At 31.3% G+C, this 21,719-nt stretch overlaps 3 protein-coding genes across 6 annotated transcripts in view; all 3 read right to left on the reverse strand.

Moving 5' to 3' along the window:
* The window catches only part of LOC126839294 (neuroligin-4, X-linked), a 227,393-nt gene extending 209,928 nt beyond the window's left edge, over positions 1 to 17,465 (reverse strand). Inside the window, exon 1 of the mRNA XM_050574524.1 lies at positions 17,054 to 17,465. Within this exon, the coding sequence (XP_050430481.1) occupies positions 17,054 to 17,465 (412 nt within the window). The remainder of the gene's footprint in view (positions 1 to 17,053) is intronic.
* LOC126837957 (uncharacterized) lies at positions 3,046 to 5,872 on the reverse strand. 3 transcript variants are annotated; one of them, XM_050571990.1, is made up of 3 exons: positions 5,765 to 5,872; positions 4,198 to 5,094; positions 3,046 to 3,882 (listed from the first exon to the last, which is right to left on the reverse strand). In XM_050571990.1, the coding sequence occupies exons 2-3, from the start codon at positions 5,032 to 5,034 to the stop codon at positions 3,295 to 3,297; spliced, it is 1,425 nt and encodes a 474-aa protein (XP_050427947.1). In that variant the 5' UTR covers positions 5,035 to 5,094; positions 5,765 to 5,872; the 3' UTR covers positions 3,046 to 3,294. The 3 variants fall into 3 exon arrangements, with proteins under 3 accessions (XP_050427947.1, XP_050427948.1, XP_050427946.1); XM_050571991.1 differs by lacking the exon at positions 5,765 to 5,872 and having other exon boundaries at positions 3,046 to 3,579; positions 3,645 to 3,882; positions 4,198 to 5,166; XM_050571989.1 differs by lacking the exon at positions 5,765 to 5,872 and having other exon boundaries at positions 4,198 to 5,166.
* Positions 8,279 to 10,028, reverse strand: LOC126837958 (uncharacterized). 2 transcript variants are annotated; one of them, XM_050571994.1, is made up of 3 exons: positions 9,520 to 10,028; positions 9,064 to 9,370; positions 8,279 to 8,954 (listed from the first exon to the last, which is right to left on the reverse strand). In XM_050571994.1, the coding sequence occupies exons 2-3, from the start codon at positions 9,295 to 9,297 to the stop codon at positions 8,373 to 8,375; spliced, it is 816 nt and encodes a 271-aa protein (XP_050427951.1). In that variant the 5' UTR covers positions 9,298 to 9,370; positions 9,520 to 10,028; the 3' UTR covers positions 8,279 to 8,372. The 2 variants fall into 2 exon arrangements, with proteins under 2 accessions (XP_050427951.1, XP_050427949.1); XM_050571992.1 differs by having other exon boundaries at positions 9,064 to 10,028.
* Positions 17,466 to 21,719: the final 4,254 nt, after the last annotated feature.

Genomic DNA, 21,719 nt, shown 5'->3' on the forward strand with positions numbered 1-21,719 from the left:
CCAGAATATCCGTAAGATATTTATATTTAAATATAAGATAGAAATATTCTGTAAACACCACAAAAGACTTAATACATTTATCAAACAGCAAATCGATCTACTTTTAAATTTAATTTGACCTTTTCATAAGTCCAAAAAGTACGCCGAAAAAAGACGACTCATTTCTATGGAAAAAATGTTTTAAAATATGTTTGTATTTTTTTACTCTATACGCTAATAGTGCTAATAGTGTTTTCTATATCTATAGAAATACCCCAAACTAATTTGGAACTTTTTTGAAAAGTTGTGCTTGTCTTATTTTTAAATTAGAAAATATGTCAATTTCAAAAGAGGTTTTCTTGATATTGAATATTATAAACTTATTTACCTTCTGATTACAAAAAATGTCTTCAGCAAAAAAATCAGCCCGGCGACTAAAGGTATCATGCGTCCAGACACTAAATAATATATATTGTTGTAAAATCAACACAGTCTCAGTTGTCTATCGGAACTTTTTTTTTTCCAAAGTATGATTTACAATTTCTATCTAATTAATATAATAAGCAAAAGTATTATAATAAAATATATTTACACGTGAATATGTAGACCAAAGACGCGACCCATTGATGGCACTTCTTGGCGGCACATTGATGATTGATGATGGTAATTACTTTAGGTATTATTTTAGTACATTTGATAATGATGTTTCATGTTTAGTTCAGAAACTGGCCAAGTGTTAAGCAATACAAATAACAGAGCAGTGTTGCTCATGAAAGTAGGAGTGAAGTGTGGTTATGAACTAAAGAAATAGCATACTTGGCCACAATGTAGATATCACTACTTTGATAGGCTGACATTTTTGGGAGGGGGTCTGGCCTTTTTTCACTGTTAGGTTTTTGTTGGGGACATCAATCCTCCCATTTTAAAACGGCTAAATATTAAGGCTTTAATTTTAGACAGTGTCCTAAACTATTTAAGTTTAATTTAGGTTTCAAATTTTAAAAACCCATCTTAAGAAGTAGCAGAGATATGAGAGTTAAAAATACCGGGTGAATTGGTTCGTGTAAAGATACACTGGCATTGCGAGAACTTGGCCGGCGCACTGAAAGGCAATGTTTAAAAAAATAGGATATATAAGTATTTATATTTCATAATACCTTTAGCATGCAAATTTTGAAGTTTATAAGAGTGTTTAAATTTTTTCAGGTGGGTCCATGACAAACAACGATCTAGTACAAACCATGTTAACTAAAAACAAACCTTTTTCGACGATAATTTTTTTCCAAAAACGTGTAAGAATTTAAACTCATGACTGCGTAAAATTGTTTGGAATTGACGGTATATATTATTATTTAGTGTTATTGTGAAAAAGATAAAATAATAATAATAAAATACATTTAACGATTACCGGTAAAGGTCTACTTGTCTACGCTTTAGATATTAGTATAACAAATATATGTGCATATATATTATATATATAATATTATAAAGAAATAATAATTTACAACGATATTACGGGCTGTTATAGTTTTATATTGTGTTCTACGAAGAAAAAAGATGTTCTCGATAAAACTACACGTTATTGCCGTGTCTTCCATGAAGTCGACTCGACGAAACTTTTCTAAACTCGAGGGCTGTGGGCCCACCACCGTTTATTGGCAAAATATATTATCATAATGTTGTCTGCAAACGGCGAGTGTCGCCCTTCTACCACCCAAACAATAACACATCCGAACTCTTACATAATACACACGAGTACACTCGACTTGGAATTTATTGCTCGGCCATAGTGGCCGACGGTTTCTAAGACTGCGCTCTTCGCTCAAGACGACTCGGTGGCGGTGGCTTGTTTAACGCTGCAAATAAAATGAAATCGCCTAATGTTTCCCCACTATCTCGTCTCTTTTTTACTACACCTCGGTGAATTGTATTCATGCACAGATAACACCATCGCCGACTTCGCCACCACCGACTCCATCGCCTGCACCGTTGTTAATGTTATTATTTCCCCTATCATTATAACTGTTGCGTAATAACGTTGTCGCAGTGAAACGAAAAGGGCTATTCGACGCTTGTACGTTCAGATTGTACAGCCACATTACCGAGGAATATCCGTTTTGATAGTTAGCTTACAAATATCGTCAGTGAATCGTATTGAGTATGACTTCACTGCGTGCCAATGTGTCTAAACACATTATACGGTATGTATTCTGCAGTTTGATTTCTCTAATAGAAATGTTTATCGCGTCCTGTTTGTAGGTAAATATTCAACCTCCAGCATCTAATTAAATATTAGAACTTTGTCTCGTTGTCAACATAAATGGAATTCATATACGTAATGTAGACACTGAACAGTAAAGAGTGAGCATTTCAATTATGCATTTTCTCCAAAACTTAATGCCGATTTTGTGAAATCAAGATTAATGATTAGTTGTAATTTAACTTTAAACGTACCTAACTGATCATTTATTACACTTATTACACTATTATTTTATTTGTTTCTGCATATCCGTTATTTAATTCATAAGGTTACCATTAGATTAGAATTAATTGAAGTCACCCTCATAGTATAAAACGCCGAATGTTAGTAATTTTCGTATGATTTTTTTTATCAACTCGTTTATGATCAATTTAAATTTAATGTATTTTATGAATGAGAATAAACTATTGAAAATTACATACATTGTCTAACTGGCTATTAGTTAGAGTAGAAATGTTCACTGAAGAGGACTGCCTAGATATCCCAAGAGAATTGTCGAAGCTGCGATATTTTCAAAATTATATGTACCCATAATTTTCCTTTATTTTTTTAGTTAATAAACACAAAGAGGGTTTGAGAGCCAAAGTGTTTGAAATCAAAATTACTTAAATACAGTAAATTTTCCTGTTTCGAGATCAATAACCAATTAGCTCGAAACCGAGAAGATTTTTTCCACTTATATAATTATATTTCGGAAGTAACCAGGTGGAACTAATTACTCGAAATGGTTTTAATATTTCCTCTGACTTTACAAGGAAATTACTTATATCTAATGAGTTTAAAATTAGTGCAAGACCGTCGCCAGCAGTTAGCATTCACAAGACACATGCTAAGATTTATGTGCTCCCTAAATGCGTTTTACAAAGTATTTAAAAAGAATATAGCAATTAACACTGTTTCCATTCTTCTTACAACTTAACGTTACACGTTTCATATTAACAATATTATTTTTGGTTTTTCGCTTAAGTGTTGTAATTTGTTGTTGCTATTACTTTTACATTACTATTGTTTCTAACGTATATTTTAGTCTACTAAAGTATTTCGAGACAAACAAGCTAATTGAACATATATTTCATACACGATATAGTTCGGACAAACATTGATATAGTAAGATCTAAGGAACCCCAAGCTGAACCTTTGGTTTTAAATATATTAATATTCATATTTAGATTGTTAGACGTTTCTGGACATTTTCTCTTTAAATATTCGATCGTGTGACTAATAATTCCAATTGGATCCGGTTCTTCGTAAAAGTTACTGATTTTGAAAATAAAATTTTGATATAAAGTAATTATAATAGACATTGGCTCTTCTTTCACACTAATTTTTATACCCCGTTGCTGAAACAACGATAAAAAAAGTATTTGCATTTTATTCAAGTATTCGAAGAGTGATTCTATCATACGATCAATCCGTTTTTTATTATGTTTGTCTGTAGGTAGATCAATTGAGCCATTACGAACACTATTTGCCAAATCATCCAAAGCCATTGTAATAAAATTTAATAAACGCAGAGCGTGATCGGCTACTGTTAGAATTGCGCCTTCGACAATCTGGCTGTTAAATTCCAACAGTACATTTACATCGGATTCAGATCTAATTGAGTTGTACCAATCTGTTGGCAACGCCGAAACGCCGAGTGCCTGATAAAAAAAAACAATTAAATTAGTATACAATTGTATTCTGCCTTTAGCCTAAATAAAACATTTTAAAACTATAGACAGAAAGAAAGTGAAATATTTCTACAAATTATTTGATGTCAGTATTATTATATATAAGTATATTTAAATTTACTAATGAGAAACTTTCACCAAAAAACTGTTATATTTTCAAAGTAATTCTTAAATATGTTCATTATTAACTTGAAAAACTATTCTCAACTTGTAATATTCTTTTGAGCTTAAAACTTGTTGTAATTTTTTTATGAATAATGTAAAAAAACCATTAACAATAATTACTTGTTTCCGCTTTTCAGTAGCATACTTAATGACGGTGGGGTCAAAAGTTGGATCTCCATTTTTTCCGTACATTAAGTTTTTCCACTTCAAATATTTAGGGTGAAACCAAGATTGTGATATGATACAAAACGGAGATGATATATCGTCTATGATTTGTCGGCTTTTTGTTATACATCTTTTGATACTGTTGTAATTGCCAATCTCCAGAACTCGTTGGGATTTCTTAGTATTCCTTTCAAGAAATTGCAGCAGCTTTTCATTGTTGTACGGCTTATCGACGGATGAAATAAAAACGTTTTGCAAGTCGCTAAATAACAAATACAAGTTGAACAATGGTTCTTCATACGCGTTGGTTCTGTACAAAAAAGTTGTAGCACAGTAACCTTTGGAATTTTTTAGCGATAAAAAATTCACAAAATCGACCGTTTCCAATGCTCGGCCTTCACTCGCACTTGCTTTGATTAGCTCAAAAGCTAAATCAGTGTACTCATTCAATGCATCTTTTAAGTTGATGTACACCTCATTCCCAACTTGGCGCAGTAATTCATCTGCAGCCTTATTTAGAGTAAGGATACAGTTCGAACAATTTCCGTCATATGTCTCCCGGAAGATTTCAGTTGGGTTCACATTTTTTTTTTCAATCAAAGTTGGTATTAAACTGTTTAATTTAACACTTTCCTGCAAAGGACGACTTTCTATGCCCTGGAAGATGTTGTTTTCGTCTGATTTTACTAGTAGTGTCGAAAAGGTCACAAAGACAACGTCAATAATGGTTTTTTGATATTTCAAAAAACCCATAATAGAAAAAAAGCCACTCACGAAAAAAATGTATTTCATGTAAATTAGTAATTTTTATTTTTTGTCGAATAGCGATGTATGATGTTCGCTTCCGATTGTCTGAAACAATAATAAGCTTTGTGGTTTCGTAATTTTGAAAAAAATATGTATTTTATTTAAATAAAATGTGTATTATTCTTTATCAATAATGTTGTGTGTCGGTCTACAAACTTGACTTATAACACATTCGAATGTGTGCTTTTGTTTGCTGTCATTATTTACATATTGACATATTCATTATTTGTTTAGCATCTCAAAGACATAAAACGTGTTGCTTCTTTTTTTTTTTTTAAATCCGGTAAGAATGTAATAAAATAGTGTTATGAAATAAAGTCTAATTCATTAAAACTTGTGTTTTTAACTATTGGTTTTTGGTACCGTTTTTTTTATAACCGGTTTAGAGAAAAATGTGTTTTGGTTTTTCATAATAAACCACGTCTTAAAAGATAGATTAGGGTTGTGTTCAGAAAAGGTGGCAAAATCAGTTTCGGTAAAGTTACTTAGAAATACTTTACACAATAATCATAATCTTTACTATTGATTACAATATTATTTCTAAAAACACAGAAACGTTGTGGGATAAATTTAAGAGAGGATTGTCGTCTCAAAATCAACGTTAATAAAATATTTAATGTAATATATTTTACCCGAAAATGTTGTCTAATTATTTAACTGGATTATTTTAAAGATAATCCTTTACCAAGAATAAGTTGTACTACTTTTTTTTTACCTCAGTCTCATTCGCAGAAGACACATTATAAGCAAAGATATTCAAGACGGGTTTAACTCTAGTTAATTTAATATTTATTAGTTAATAATATACGAGTACATTACAATTAGATTTGCAACTAGTCAAAATGATTTAAAAAATAATATATATTTTAATGAATAGTTTTTATTTGAAATAAGTTTATAATAAGCATATTGTTATTCGATTAATAGAGGAATTTTTATCATTGCCTTGCGATTTTTTATCTTTGAAAAAGCTTTTTCATTGTTTAAAAAAAAACAATGTATAATACAGTTTATTTAGTTGTGTCATTATAAGCTATATATTTATGTGCGTCACTTGTATGTTTGTAATAAGACAACCGTAAAATAATATTTGTACAAGACTTATTTACACGTGTCCTATTTTTTATGTATTTTTTTAGACTCTACAGTATACTTTATCAAGACGTTGAAAATTGTTCACTGGTATGTTCCAATAGCTCACAAACAATATAATATTATATAATACATATATACCTTAATTTATTAGTTTTTTTATACGAGTATTTATTTAGGTAATAAATATCACACATTAGTTAACAAATAAATATAACTAATAGCATAAAACTAATTAACACAGTTATTATGAAATTTACACTTGCATAATCGTAATACCTCAAAAAGGTATAAATGAATGTATGATAACTTTAAAATTTGTATAATATTCGTGTTGATTTTCACAATAAAATTGAGACTATACACGAGGGACTAAGTAAATTTATATTGAGAAGTTACTTGAAGTTTTTAAGTTTTGTTTAGAGGCTAAAAATATATTTTAGACACATACAAAACATTGTTAATATTATATAGTATAAATAATAATTAGTCAAAAAACAATGTGAACTCATATATCTTAAAATATAGAACATACTTTTTCTAAATTAAACTCAACTCTATTTTGATAAGATAATGGAGTAGCTAAAATGAACATGTTAAATTGTTCACTTAATTAGTAACAGTGCAAATAGTGAAAATAATTAAATATTTAATTTAATTAAAAAGGTCCATTTTGAAGTTCTACCGGCCGTTTAACAGGGTAAGAGATAATAAGCGTATACTTAAAAATAACACAAAGGACAATAATTAATATGTACAAATTGAGTACACTTCATGGCATAATTAGTTATTAACAGGACCTTAATAGTATTGCTATTGAAATTATTAGAAAAATGTCTTTGATTATTTGTTTGATTTTAAATATCAGTGACATAAATTACATACTAGTTTGCAAAATTAATTTTAATAATACTTATAAAAAAAAGTATCTGTCTATCCATGCTCAATAGAATGACGATTTAAGAGTTATTCAAATTTACATACGTTTTGGAAAATAAATTTTATGTTTAACCTTGTATATGCATCGTAATCTACGAAATTACGGTAAACAAATTTGATATTTCATTCCGTAAGTGGTGAATTCATTGAAACTTACCTGAAAACAAGGTAAATAGTATTACAGCAAAAATGCATGTCGTTGAAACGAAAATTATATGAGCGAATATGTTTTACTTCTAAATAAATCTTTTGTTAGGCCATAATTATTAATAAGAATTCGAAAATACAGTTTTTCACAAAAAAACTTTATTTTAGTCATTTAAAAATCGAAAAGTTACTGTAATATAAATTTGTATATTTGTAAAATGTGCTAATAGAAAATTAGAAAAAAACAATTTATCTTTGCTTTTGGTTTCTGGATTTTCGGATTTTTACAAATTAGAAAGCAACTTTTCTTTTTTGTTTTGTGTTTTTTAAATGGTTAAAATAACCATTGTTTTTTTGAGACAATCTAAATTTTCCCATCACTTAGTCATAACCAGTGAAAGGGCAATTTTAGCAAAGTTTAAGTTTAATTCTTAGATCAGATTTTTTTTTTTAATTCAAAACATTAAAAGTTTAATTTTTTCCACAAATTTATCATTACTTTTCATGACCGTCCACTAATAACATTTTTCTTTAATAACAATTGATATTTTGAAATTTCAACTATTTCCTCTGGTGTTAAGTCGTAACAAATAAATTTTCTAACATCAGAAAAAATTAAATAGGAGACAAACCAAAAAGTATTTGAGGTTTATTGTGTGGAAGAATTAGAAACTGTGTTAGGATATGTTAAAATATTTCAATAGCACTCGATTAGTTAAAATAATTATCAGCAAATTATTCGAATAACTCAAGTTCAAATAGTATACTCTAATTACCATGACTGCGTTAAATAAATACAAAATACATTCTCAGCTTTGCAATGAATATCTTAAATAAATATTCCTAAAATGTTCCACTTGTTATAAGGACTTTTTGGTATTTTATTTTAGATTTATGTGACCCAATAGCATGTCATAAAAATTGTGTTTTATAATCGTTTAGTAAAAAAAAAAAATATGATAACCGATCACATTGTGTATTGTCTTTATTTAAATTAACAAAATAACCATATAATCTAATTTAACTTTTTCTATAGTTAACAGGTGTTTATTTTTGATATTATACAAACATTTGTCACGTAAATTATATTGAAATTATTTTCAATGTGTATGCAATGATACATATAAGTAATGTTAGAACTATAGTTAATCCAAAATATGTTTAATACACAGCACATGTTTAATTGACTCTGTTCTTATAAAAGCTAAACGATTGAGCAAATCGATATCAACAATTTGATGACGTCTAATTTTAATATCAAGTTTTGAAGCTACGGTCGGTATGGTTTTTCTTAAGTAATTGCTCGTATTGCTAATTGTTTCTATTTGTTTTCCACTAATATTGCTGATTTTATTGAGCGTGTATTTATAAATCTTAGTTATATCCACCAATGGATCGTCTTCCAAGCTGACATGAATACCGCGTCGTTGCAAAAATAATTCCAATAACGTTTGAACAGCTATCAAAAATTCAGAGACCGAGTTCTTTGCATCGTCAACAATTTGATTTTGCGTGTCTTTGGAGAGATTATTTGAATGTGTACGCGAAATATTTACTAAATCGTCGAAAGTATATAAAATATAATCTAATAAATGCAGGGCTTTATCAGCGATTGTTAGAAGAGCACCTTTGACAATCAGGCTGTTGAATTCCAATAATAATACAAATTCATTTTCAGATCTAATCGATTTGTACCAATTTTCTGAAATCTTCGATTTTCCCAGCTCCTATTAAAAAAAACATTTATGTAATGTAGTTTATTATAACTTTTCCCAAAATGTTATATACTTTTTTACTATAATTACGATTTACTAGCAGACATAAAATAAACATTACTTTTTCGCGTATTTTAGTCGCATATTTAACAACAACTGAATCTAAGTTTGCCCATTTGTTTTCTTGGTACATCAACTTCTTCCATTTCAAATTTTCAGGGTGAAACCAACAGTTGGATATTTCACAAACTGAAGACGATAAACCGTTGATATTTCTTCGGCAATTAATTAAACTTGTTACTAAATCATCGTAACTGCCAAGTTCTGTAGTTGGCCTGGACTTTTTCGTTTTCATTTCAAGTAATCGTAACAGATTTTCATTGTTGTATGGCTTGTCAAAGGATGAAATGAATACGTTTTGTAAATCGCTAAATAACAAATACAAGTTAAACAACGGTTTATTATACTTGTTACTTCTGTACAAAAACTCTAAAGCACAGTGTCCATTGGCATTTTTCAGCGATAAAAATTTCACAAAATCGCCCGTCTCCAATTGTCGGTATTCAATCTCACTCACTTTGATTAGTTTAAAAGCCAAATTCGTGTACTCTTGCATTGCGTCGACAAAATGCGTGTACATGCCGTTAGCAGTTTGGAGCAGTAATTCATCTGTAGCTTTTTCGAGATTATGTGAACACTTCAAAAGATTTGTTTTGCACAGTTTCTGAAACACTGGACGTCGGTTAATATTCTTCGTTTTAATCGATGTGGGTATCAAATTTTCCAATACGATTTTTTCCTGAAAAGGGCGCCTTTCTATACCCTGAAACATGTTGTGTTCACTTGCTGTCACTGTCAGTGACAATGACATAATTATTAAGACAACGTGCATTGTTATTCAAAAATGTATAACCGATAAAAACATTAACTGTGATCCCGTACCTATACGTTTTTTTAGTAAACCAGATAATTGTGTACCCATTGTTGGCCTACTTTTTATCAAATTAAAAACCTTTAAAAGTGTTTTTATTGAAATAAAATATGTGTACTAACTTTTGTCAACAACCTCGTGCGTCAGTTGTGTGTGTTTTTGTTTGTAGATCCTACATATTTACACGTTGTATGTTAGAAATCAAACAAACGAACAATATGAAACTAAAAAATATTTTGTTATCATTAAAAAATAATAAAACAGTTTATATAAATTATCCATAGTGAAATAATTAATTACAATTTACTCAGTTTTTCTAAACACAGTTGAATTGGTATTGGTAATCTTCCAGTATACAAAATTGCACTGTATTAAGATGTTTCTTTACCTCATGCGATTTTTCTGTGTGATGTTTTTTGTTATTTGTACAACTGTCAAAGAAACCATAAGTTGTTTATTTGCATGTACAATATGCGTTATGTTCAAACCAAAGGAAACGGAAAGAGTCAAATATAATACAAAAACCGACTATAATGCGAAGTCAAATCCCAACATATTTACCGAACCCATTTCAAAAAAAAATTATTTTGCTATGAAGCTTAATATAGTATGTAGGCCAAATATGTAGGATACATTTTTGTTATCTAAACCAAAATTCGGTCTTTTATTTCCTATTGAGAAAATAGTAATATTTTCATTAAAAAAAATGGAATCCGATCAATACATGTGCCAGAAAGTGAATTCTACGAAGTCCATTTTTCATCAAACTCAGAAAAATTTTTTTTAAGTTTTGTACCTAAAAAAACTTAATTTTTATTTACCAATAAAGCTTGCACACTGAGCTCAGGGCATAATTAAGACGGCGCATATGGGATCGGGGAGTCACAGAAATAGTTATAATAACTAAAAGTAATTAAATCACTTTTTAAATATTTGGTAATTCCGTCATATCTCGACAAAAAATTTTGTAATTTGGTTTAAAAATGAAAATAGCTTTTTTACAATCAACTGTTAACCGTTCGCACTTTATTTATTCAGAGATCTAGGCTTTTTTTTTTTGCTGTACTACAATTATTTCCTCGATAAATAAACCAAACTTAAAACGCTCCTAGAAGTTCAGAGATTATTTTAGTTTTTATTTTATTAAAATCTGTTCAGGAGTTTAAGCGGAAAATGGAAACAAACAAATACATACATACATGATACATTACACTTAAATGTAAATCCGATTCGAATGAGAGAGGAAAACAAAAAAAAAAACAATTTTATCTTAGTTAATAATCGGTGTAGAAATAAAATGAAGTAGTCTTTTAACCATTTGTTAATTTTTGCGTTTATGACATACCTAGGCAAATTATACATTTTTTAATTTTTACATTTAACTTTGTTACTTATTAAAACTTTGAAATGGATGGTGAAATATACCTGTACATACAATGTTTTTGGTAACTTAAAACACATATAACTTACGTATAAACTTACCATGCACTTAATGTTAGAATATGTTATAAATTGACCATCAACAGTTCTGTTTATTCAAACTTGGCTATCCTCTGTGGACCTAATCTAACGTAACCGTCATCTTAAGCAAAGCAAATTATAAATCTATGTATACTGTAGTTGGTATTTAATTATTTAAGTTTAATTTGGATCGTTGTCACGCCGTTTGAAGGGTAAGTGAAGATTGAATTCTACTCAAACTCAGAATTGTACAAATGTTCAATAATAACTTTATGTTAATGATAATTAGACCACGTTTTCATATACAATTGCATGTATTTTGTGGGTCCCCCTATCAAAGAATGTTCCATACCAAAATCCGTTTCAGAACTTTTTATACCATATAAACACTACTTGTTTGTGCATATTTTGCATATTTAATAAAATAATCATTATTAAATTGTTGCCTATCAAATAATAATATTAATTTAATAATATATTATGCAATAAAAGATATTAAACGTCATTTTTTGAGAATTTTTTTCCAATAATTATTTTAGTTTTTAAATTTTTTCTTGTTATAATTTATAAAAATGTAATAATATTCAAAGCTTAAAATATAATAACAAATTAGGTGACCTAAACATTTTTAAGAGTAAATGTATCTATATTAACGCCAATTCATTGTTTACATTTTGGCAATTCCCTTTGTTACGTAGGCCAGCAACGAAACAAGTCTGTACTAATACCCACAAGAATACAAGTAAGTGAAAATTAAGAGAAAGACAGAAACAGTATCGAGTTTAGACTTGCAGTTAACAGTGATGAGTAACATTTTTCTAAACTTATGATAGTAATGAGTCATCATAAGTTTAGAAAAATGTATTAGATTAGTACATTGTCGACCATGAATTAAAATAATTAAACGCAATTGCCTTTGTCTGCATTTTACTTAGTACAATATATATTGAGAACTTATAATTTTTTATTCACATCCATTTTAAGACATTTAATTTATCTGCAAATAATATAACAATAGTTACAACAAAAAGTAAAAACTTGAACTTGAAAAATGAATTTCCAGGTCTCCAGGATTACTTTAAACATTTTCCCCAAATTCGGCACACAAAGAAACATAGAAAACCACTCTCAAATTCTGTTTTTCTGAAAATGACATTAAAGCCCTTTTGCCACTCACTTGCCGCCTAGAAACCCAGTCAGGGCATGCTATTGTTTTATAAGATCCTTCCTTATTTATTGTTTAGATAACTTATTTTCATATCCTATACGCGTAATTATATCTATTTTTAGAAATATACTAACTGCATATGCAACTTGCATATTTGATTTGCATGTTAAGTGCATAAAAGATGCAAGTTTCGATATGCAAGGGTTCATTCGATTTCTTAATTTTTTTAAGTATTACTGTACGATTTGTTTGTTAAAAATAACGCATATTTCAATGTGCATAAAATCCGCGGTCTAATGATAATCTGAAGTATTTTTCACGTTTCTTCTTGAATATAAATAAAAAATCTGTAACTATACGTCTTGTGATCTACTGTATCCGCTCGTGTGCTGGTTGCGTTACGGCAACAAACTAATAGCCCATAGTGTAACACTGGGACATTAAAATGACAGTAAATCGAGGGAACCGAAAAGTATCGTTAAACCCTCGAAGCAATTAGGCGCCTCAAACTTGAATGCCTATAAAACTCTTTTTCCCTTTTTGGTAGTGCATTTCGGAGCCATTAACTTTATATTCAAACACCGTCTTGCGAAATAAGCGTATTTCTTGCTTAACGGCTCCGCCCGAAGCTCAGTCACGAACCGAATATAACCAGTTAATCGAGAAGTCCACAGAAAAGCATAATTCCATTTCCCAAGCATAAATCTCACCCTATTTCTCCATTAGGGTATTCCATGTTCAAATGACCTTTTTTACAAACGCTTATCAGACACCTATTTCTATTATGTTATTCTTCTAACTATTATTGTCTCGGCCGGTCGTTACTAATTTCTTGGATTTTTTTTCGTTCCTTTTTTATTCTGAGACATCATAAAATCCAGCAACGGACTGGCTGGAAAAGCTTTAGGACATCACACGACGTTTATGACTCAGAAACGATCGTTTCTGAGTCATTGGCGACTGTGCGTGGATTCTAAAACATTTTATCGGCGACCGCATTTCATCACCTCTGCTGCACTGGTGGCCATAAAACCGAATTATTCTCAATTGGTGTGCCATGTACTTCGACTACATTAACTGATACAAATATTGTGACTTCTATAACGTACACACAGACTTGTCCGATTGAAAAATACATTATATTCAATCGTTATCGCAATTCGAACTATAGATACCATAGCTATCAATAGTCGACAAATTCAATATGTATTGATTCGCACCAGCTCTACAACAGTCTTAATAAACACTACTGAGAGGTTACCTAGAAAGCCTTAATTTCATTGACAGTACTAGCAGATCGGATAGCTAATATGGGACAAGAGCGTTTGTGGTATTTTTCGAATGACAAATAAAAGAGAGCGCTCGTATGGTGTCGAGCGTCCTTTGTAGATAACGACATCACATGCCACAGATCTTGTAATCGCTCCAATAAGAACCTCGTTAAGTGCACTATTAATAGAGAATACACAGTAAAATAGAACCCTCCGAAGGAAATAACCCGGTATTACACGTGTCAATCATCAAAGGATTTTCCAATTTAAACGATATTCGATTCAGAGTGTGCGGGTAAGTAGTCTCCCCTCGTGCAGTGCATGTACAATTATGTTGACATTATACGATCCTCGTGGAATTCCGGTTAAGTGAGAATGTGTATTGGCAAATAATATTTTTCGGCCACGATACCGTTGCAAACTTGGCTCGTTTAATGTTTACTGACGTTCACTTAGAAGCACGGGCCGGGTAAGTTAATCTCAACCGTGCAGGGCTAAAAGTTACGAGTACTCGGTATAAAGGTCGTTGGCTCGTTAAATCGAAAATAACTTTTAGCAACGTTTATAGGAAAAGGAAAATTGAATTATAATTGTACGATTTATCGCCGCCTAGAGAGCATAAAGTCAGAAATCACTTATCCCTACCAGCCCGGACGCAGCGCTGCCGTTATCAATATGTTACCCGAGAAAGTTCTGACGTCACCTTTGCGGTATCGATAAGAGAGCATCCTTTAATTATCATAACTCATCTACCATTACTCTCACTTTAACTTGGCAAACGACGGAAATGTTGCCCACTTCTCGAACATCGAATCACATTAAAGTAGTTCATTTTTTTTCTTACTTTTTACCTGTAAAGAGTGCAAAATGGCAGATTCGATCAGCAAAATCGCTCAATAAGAATAAATTAGAGAGATAAAATAAAAGTAGGTTTTACAAAAATTCAGTAGAGGTTATAACTTATATTATAGAAAAAAAATATGAAAGTGTTAAAATATGTACAAAATAATATATAGATATTCGAACGACATTTAAGTGGCATTTTCTAGAAACCGAAAACTGAAGAAACCGCTTCGTAATTTATTGTTTAGAACTTAATTGAGATGAAAACGAACCAATTTTATAAATACAAATACCAAAAACGAAAATATATCAAAAAGGTTTAAAAATCCCAAAGGATGTTTTTAATCTATAATGACAATTCGTTTATTTAAAAGGTTAAACAACGTTCAATTAAATTTAAAATGTTTAGAACATTAATGTTATCTAAAATTCCCAGCAAAATTCTCGGTAAATAATGCAACCCTATTATCTATATTATTCAACTAACTAGTTGGTTTACATTAATAATAACATGCTCTCTACTTATTACATTAGTTAATCATTTAATAATTGCCAATATGGAAATAAAACGGTGTTTATTATTGTATAAAATAATCGGGGCTTATCAAAAAGGAACTCATATGAATCATTTCCAAAGTGATTTTAATTTTCTGTTTTTTCATACCTGTACAATGTCAACTATATCAGATCATCTTCATAAAGAAGAATAATAGACAATAAAGGATAAAAATTAATAACCAATCAAAATTAGAAAACCGCTATTAAAAAGCTTTAGTGAGAATTAAAAGTCGGTGGTCATAGCGGTTTTTAAAATAGAAAAATATTTGTTTTCAATATAATGTATTTTCCATACAGACAGCCGTTTTTGAAAAATTATGCTTTTTTTTCTTCATGCAAAATTAAGCATTTTATTTATATTTTATGTGCTAGATTTTCAATAATCTGACGAAGTTAAAAGCTTTCAACAAAATATACTCAATGATATACTATATCAGTTTTCTAATAATATGAAAATAGATATTTCAATAAATATGTATATTTATCTATGTACAAAGGTGGTTATCAGTAACCTAACCTAACCAGTTACACAAAAACGTTCTATTTTCGAGACATTTTTTTATACGAAAATATATAAATAAATTAAACTGTAGAATAATAAATAATTGATTAAACAACTTGACTTCGATTTCACGATTCTCATAACATACTAAATTGGAAACTCTCAATATTTCCGTCGTAGGCAATCGGGTTTTTATGAATTTTTTATAACACTATCAAAAAAAACAATATTTTACATTCTCCGTTGGGCTCTAACTTGTTCAAATTGTGATCTCTTTGGCTATCATAACCCTTAAATATCTACACTTAGTTTTTCATACATAGGCCATAGGGTGACCATTGTTTTTTCAAGAAAATGAGTATCTTACGTACTTATTTTCTTGAAAAATAATTACATTATTATAATTGTTTTTCTTTTTAAATATTTTTATTCGTGTTATTAAACTTCATTAACTTTAAAAGTAATCACCTAAAACTAATTATCGACCAGTCTAACTTTTCAGCAAATTATTCTTAATTTAAAAAGTTATTAAGTATGTACGTTACCATTTAAGTTTTTAAAGTTAATAGCGCTCTGGGAAATACTAAAAAGACGACAATTTGAAAATTGTTTAATAGTATACAATAACGTAAATGAAAATGTTTTCAAAAAGCAAAACTATAAATAAAAAAAAACCTAGTTATTTTCTCCGCACCACGGAAAAACATTGAATCATGGATATGTTTTAGCATTACGGGTCCGTATACCATAACGATATTTAGTATCAAAGGTGGATAGTATATTAAGCCATATCAAGTTTCTGGCTAATATTTTAGTGTTGTTAATATCTGGCTTAAAACAATTCATAAAAATATGACCTCTTAAATTATTGAATTCATTTTAGTTCAGTTCTAGTTTACACGTTGTGAATACAAGATAAATCGTAACACACGTATTTCAGAACGACCCCAGCTCAAAAACATATCAATGTTAAAGTAATACTAATAACTATAATATAAAAATGTAATTATTTTCCAAGCAAATCAATGTCTTACATTAAATGGATCACCGGTACGTAAATATAAATGTTTTACTGAATTCGGCGTTCAACAATATCAATCAACACCGTGAGTACAATAATAGCATAACACGTAATATTGAATAATGATGCTTGCTACGTGTGTATAAACAAAATGTCAATACCTGATGGGATCTTTGTATTACCAAACGTTGTTTTTGACAACTATTAAGTGTTAATTCGGGGAAATTTACCTTTTCTCGGTACAACATTGAAAAGGGGTCAATTTGGGGGTGCACTTGGCACTTCTGTCCATTTAAGATGATGTTAATTCTCAATCGGCAAACATGATTACATGACAGAGAAAATGTTGATTTTACCTTGTGCCGGAGCGTAGATGTTCAAGTACAGACAGTCCTCGCTCTGGTTCTGCAGGTATGGCAACAGGCGGCGCAGATACTGAACGCGACCGCGGGCCATTGTCTTAAGCGCGGCCGTCTCGTCGGACACGTTGGGCAACCGCTGCGGGCACACCGGGCCAAACCGGTCGGCCACCTTGACGCCGGACCACAGCGAACCGGTGACGGGCGGCATGAACCGCAACGAGCCGACCGGCGGCGAGGCGTACGGCACGCCCCGGAACACCTCGACCGCGTCCAGCCTCCGGTTGTCGGGAGTGACGATCACTCCACTCACGTCACCGTACTTGGTGCGCACCACCCGGCTGGACGTCAACGCCGCGCTTACTCCGCCGAACACGAACGCCACCAGCAGCCACCACGGCGGCACCATGACTCCACCGCCGCCTGCCGTTTGACGAGCGCGTCCACTACAGACGCACGCCCGTGGCGCAGGGACCACTTCTACGCGGCCACCGGTCCGGCCATTTTGGCGTGGCCACCCGTTTCTACGTGCTACGGCCACGACGTCGCGCCTGTAAAAAAAAAAAACATAAGAAATCTTTAGTCGTTGTTCGTTTGTGTTAAGATGGCACAGGTATTATTATGACTCGAAGTGATAAAATCACTTTCAAATTAACGCTTTGAAGCCGATACAAATATCGATAAAAGTAATACAAACACAGCAATGTAATTTGAAATTGTCTTTTTAGTATTAGGTTGGGTTCGATTAGTAATGACGTCCGTCTTGATCAACAATATAACGATAATATTTTGCAGCTAATACCTGTTGACGGTTGACTCGACCTCACATAGCAACCTAGAAATTCACTACGGTCAAAGTGTAAAAACAAAAGTTTAACTACTGATTTTTGAAAAAAAAATTGCGTAACTAGTAGAAGGTAGCGGAACTTAACGATCGACCCATTCCTCGTGAATTGAATTAATCATAGTATGGAGAAAATTGTGCAGATTACACTATTGTGACTTTCCAATTGATCAGTAGAATAATTTTATAACTATATGTTTAATGTATTTGAAAGTTGAAACGATTTGTACAGTTTGATAAAAACGGAAATTATCATCGAAGCTAAATAACCATTTAAAATTGAACACATGCAAAACAACCCAAGCCGGTAGTATTAATTAAGAAAATTAGCGGGAAAAGGAGGTTAATGTAAGCATCCAGACTTTTATGACTTGACATGGGTATAATTCAATCCGTAATAAATAACACGAAGCTTAATACATGGTAATGAATAAAATTATTTTGCGACAAGGCCTGATAAATTGATATCAAAGTAGCATAGATTAGGCATTTCTGTAGAAACTAAGATAGTAAATATCTCTTTTTCACGAGGAAAATGTGTTTCTCAATAATATGGAAGATTACATGTTATCTAAACAAGAACGCTGTCATTAAGGGAAATGAAAGCGGTCGGTTTTTTGACGCTTCAAACCAAAAATTTTGATTTCAATACTATAGACACACGTGTTCTTTGGCTACTTTACTACTTTACGTTGTTTAGTTTTTGCTTTTTGTACAAAAAATTGTGTTTCAATATTAAATCATTTTCAAATTTAATTTATTATATTACTAGAAAATTAATTATTTTAATGCAAATCGGTTTCCAACTTAACCTAGTAAAGATATCAACAAATTTAGTCAAAGTCTTGCCATTTAGTCACAGTGAAAGCATTTTCTATCAATAAAATAAAATTAATCTGTAAGAGCATCAATTCCTTTTAAAATATTGACCGGAGTATTAGCTACTTGAGTTTGCCGGGACGTCACGTGCCTGGACAGGGGATAGAAACGAGCTGCGGGAAAGAACAATGGCCTGCGCAAAGCACTCAGACATATAAAAGCGACTTAAATAAAAACAAATATTAAAAGTTATTAACTCAAATAAACTTAACCAGGAGGCCCTGGTCTAGGAGATGAAGACCGAAGGGGTGGACAAGGTGGATGTTATGATGCAAAGGTGTTTGAGGTAACGTGAGATACTGCACCGACAATTATGTGCGCTATTAAAAATACAATAACATTAAAAAATATGAAGCGATCTTGGCGAGTCGGATTAAAAACAAAAATACTACAAAAAAATCAAATCGCAACTCAACAAAATCAACCACGAGAAATAAACGCACAAACCGTTGCTGTGAAATTTCTTTATGTCTTTCGTTATTCAACAAGAGTAGCAATGATAATACTAGTTCTGAGACAGTTTTTTTTTCACACACTATGTTTAAAATACAACTTAGGATTTAATTTTAAAATAAATTTACTTTTTTTTTTTCTTTTTATTATTCGATTAACCATGCGTTCAACGGGAGATAGTTCTTCGAACAAAGAATTACACTTTACGACAAGTATGTACTTACACCGCGCAACCTCCACAGAATATTTCCTTGTATTCATCCGTACCCCTTAAGCCGCTGTAAGAAAACGTAACGTTGGTTTAAATTTGTCATAAGACTAAATACCGGGTTGCACGACGATTGAAATGGACGCGGGTCGTTAAATCTCAAGTTCTGATGGAATAGATAAAATATGCCACTTTTACTAATTTTATACTATTACCGACTAGTGGCGTTCGCGAGGCTCAGAAAAAGCGGTATCAAGCGCTAGACAAAAACGAGCAAAGAAATGTAGAAAGAGAGAGAGAGAGAGAGAGAGAGAGTGAGAATATCATTTTTAGACTTTGATAAATAATTATGGAACCCGTTAGACTAGAATTATTGTCCGGGCTATTGTCTTGGGCTTTGGGCGAAAACGTAGGAAAACTGTCGATATTGATTGTTTTCAGACTAGCGCAACCCCAATTCGAATAAGACCGTGATTTGCATTAACTCACGTTTCGCATAAAGCGCGTCTGTATTTACTTTTTCGACACTTGCACGGTCTGAACTAAGTACATTAAACGATAAACTATTATTTGCATTGTGCGGCCATGTTGTGTGAAGGTTCAAGATGCGGGCCTAAGACCATTTCAATCACACACTCGTTTGCTCATCACGTTCTCTCGTTTATTGCTTCCGCCTTCCATTAAACGCATCCTCAACGCACGTTATCTATTTTTTCTACATATTTCAATTTTCTTAAAAACGTTTACAGTTCACGTGTGTATCTATAAAAATATTATTACAACGATGTTTATTTATTTAAAAACATTTTTTATTTTTTTTTTTTAATATTTCAAGCCGTTTGGAAAAAAAATATGTTATCTTACATTTTTGAAAATTATATTAAAATTTATCTTATTACGATTTTGTAATCTTATAAAAGATACTACAACCTAAGTAATTCTTAAAAAAAAAAACAATGTTGAGTACATTTTTTTTATCCATAATGGGTTTTGCATAAATATTCAAAAACATATTTGTTTTCGTTCCCTGAGGGATAGCACCATTCCAAGAAAATTATTTATTATGACTGATGTCTAATTCTTAGAATGCAAGATAACCGATTTCCATGCAATAAGTTTATAAAGTTTTAAAAAAGAAATAATAATATTTTCCCTAGCTTTTAAATCGGTTTATTGTAATTTGTGTCGTAAATGCATACTTCGATGCTTAACAATTATTTAAACAGTACCGATATATTCTTAGACGCAACGACAATAAGTTATTTAGATATTTATTTATTAAACTTTATTATTGTACTACACTTAACCATGATAATACAAACATTGTAAAGTAAAATAAGCTAATGAATTGTAAAGAGATGAAAATACATTTTTATAGCGAGAAGCTTTAAACTTTAAAAAGCCGACTATCAATACTATCCAAAATCACTTGTGCTATAGACATTAAGAAGGATTAAAATCCAAAAAAGAGTGGATCGTTAAGTTTTTGAGTTACTTCTGTGTAGCACTTACGTTAAAAGTACTCCATCAAAAGGCTTTTAAATTACGTATAAATACATCTTTACGTTTATCTCTGGAAAAATCCTCCGGCAACCAGAAAAATCTTAGAAATAATACCATCAATTATATAACTCCTCTACGACATCACAGACTTAATAGTGTGTGTCAAGAGATCCGATGAAAATATAAATCGAATGTGTTATGTTTTCGTTTGTTGTTCGATAAAGTTTAGCTAATAAAAGAGAGAAAGTTGTGGGGGAAGTCTTTCGGTCTCGGTTTTGCCGGGAGGAGGTAGTTCATAGTAAAAACATGTATTATGTTAAAAAAAAAAAAATATTATGAAATTTCTATTTTGAAAAATACGCTCAATTTATTTCCATATTTACGACGGGTTTGTTTTACGGAATAAGCTTTTTACATGACACAGCCTACGCTCTCCACACTTGAAATTATATCGTGATGTAAGGTCGGTAGTTTTGTGTGTAGAACTATCGAAACGCAATCTTTGTGCAGCTTAGAAGTGTATGCCGACCGTCCAATGTCCGAATGAGTTGTGCGGGCAATCCGGCGAAAACGTTAAACGAGCGAAAATTCTACGAGCCGGCCATTAACTAGAGCACATAGGGGATCTCCATTTTTCTAGCGGAAAAAAATAGTACAGAGGACAAATAAAATGTGGACAAACATCTATTGAAGAAAAAAAGATGGCACCTCGTGGAGAAACAACATAAAAATATTATAAAAACTTTTCAAAACGGTTTTCCTTGGTTGTTTTATTT

Source organism: Adelges cooleyi, unplaced genomic scaffold (genome assembly GCF_023614345.1).
Source record: "Adelges cooleyi isolate 19-005CV unplaced genomic scaffold, UGA_ACOO_1.1 ACOO_flye_CR_arks_rails_tigmint_CR_PRNA_30, whole genome shotgun sequence".
Lineage (NCBI taxonomy): Eukaryota > Metazoa > Arthropoda > Insecta > Hemiptera > Adelgidae > Adelges > Adelges cooleyi.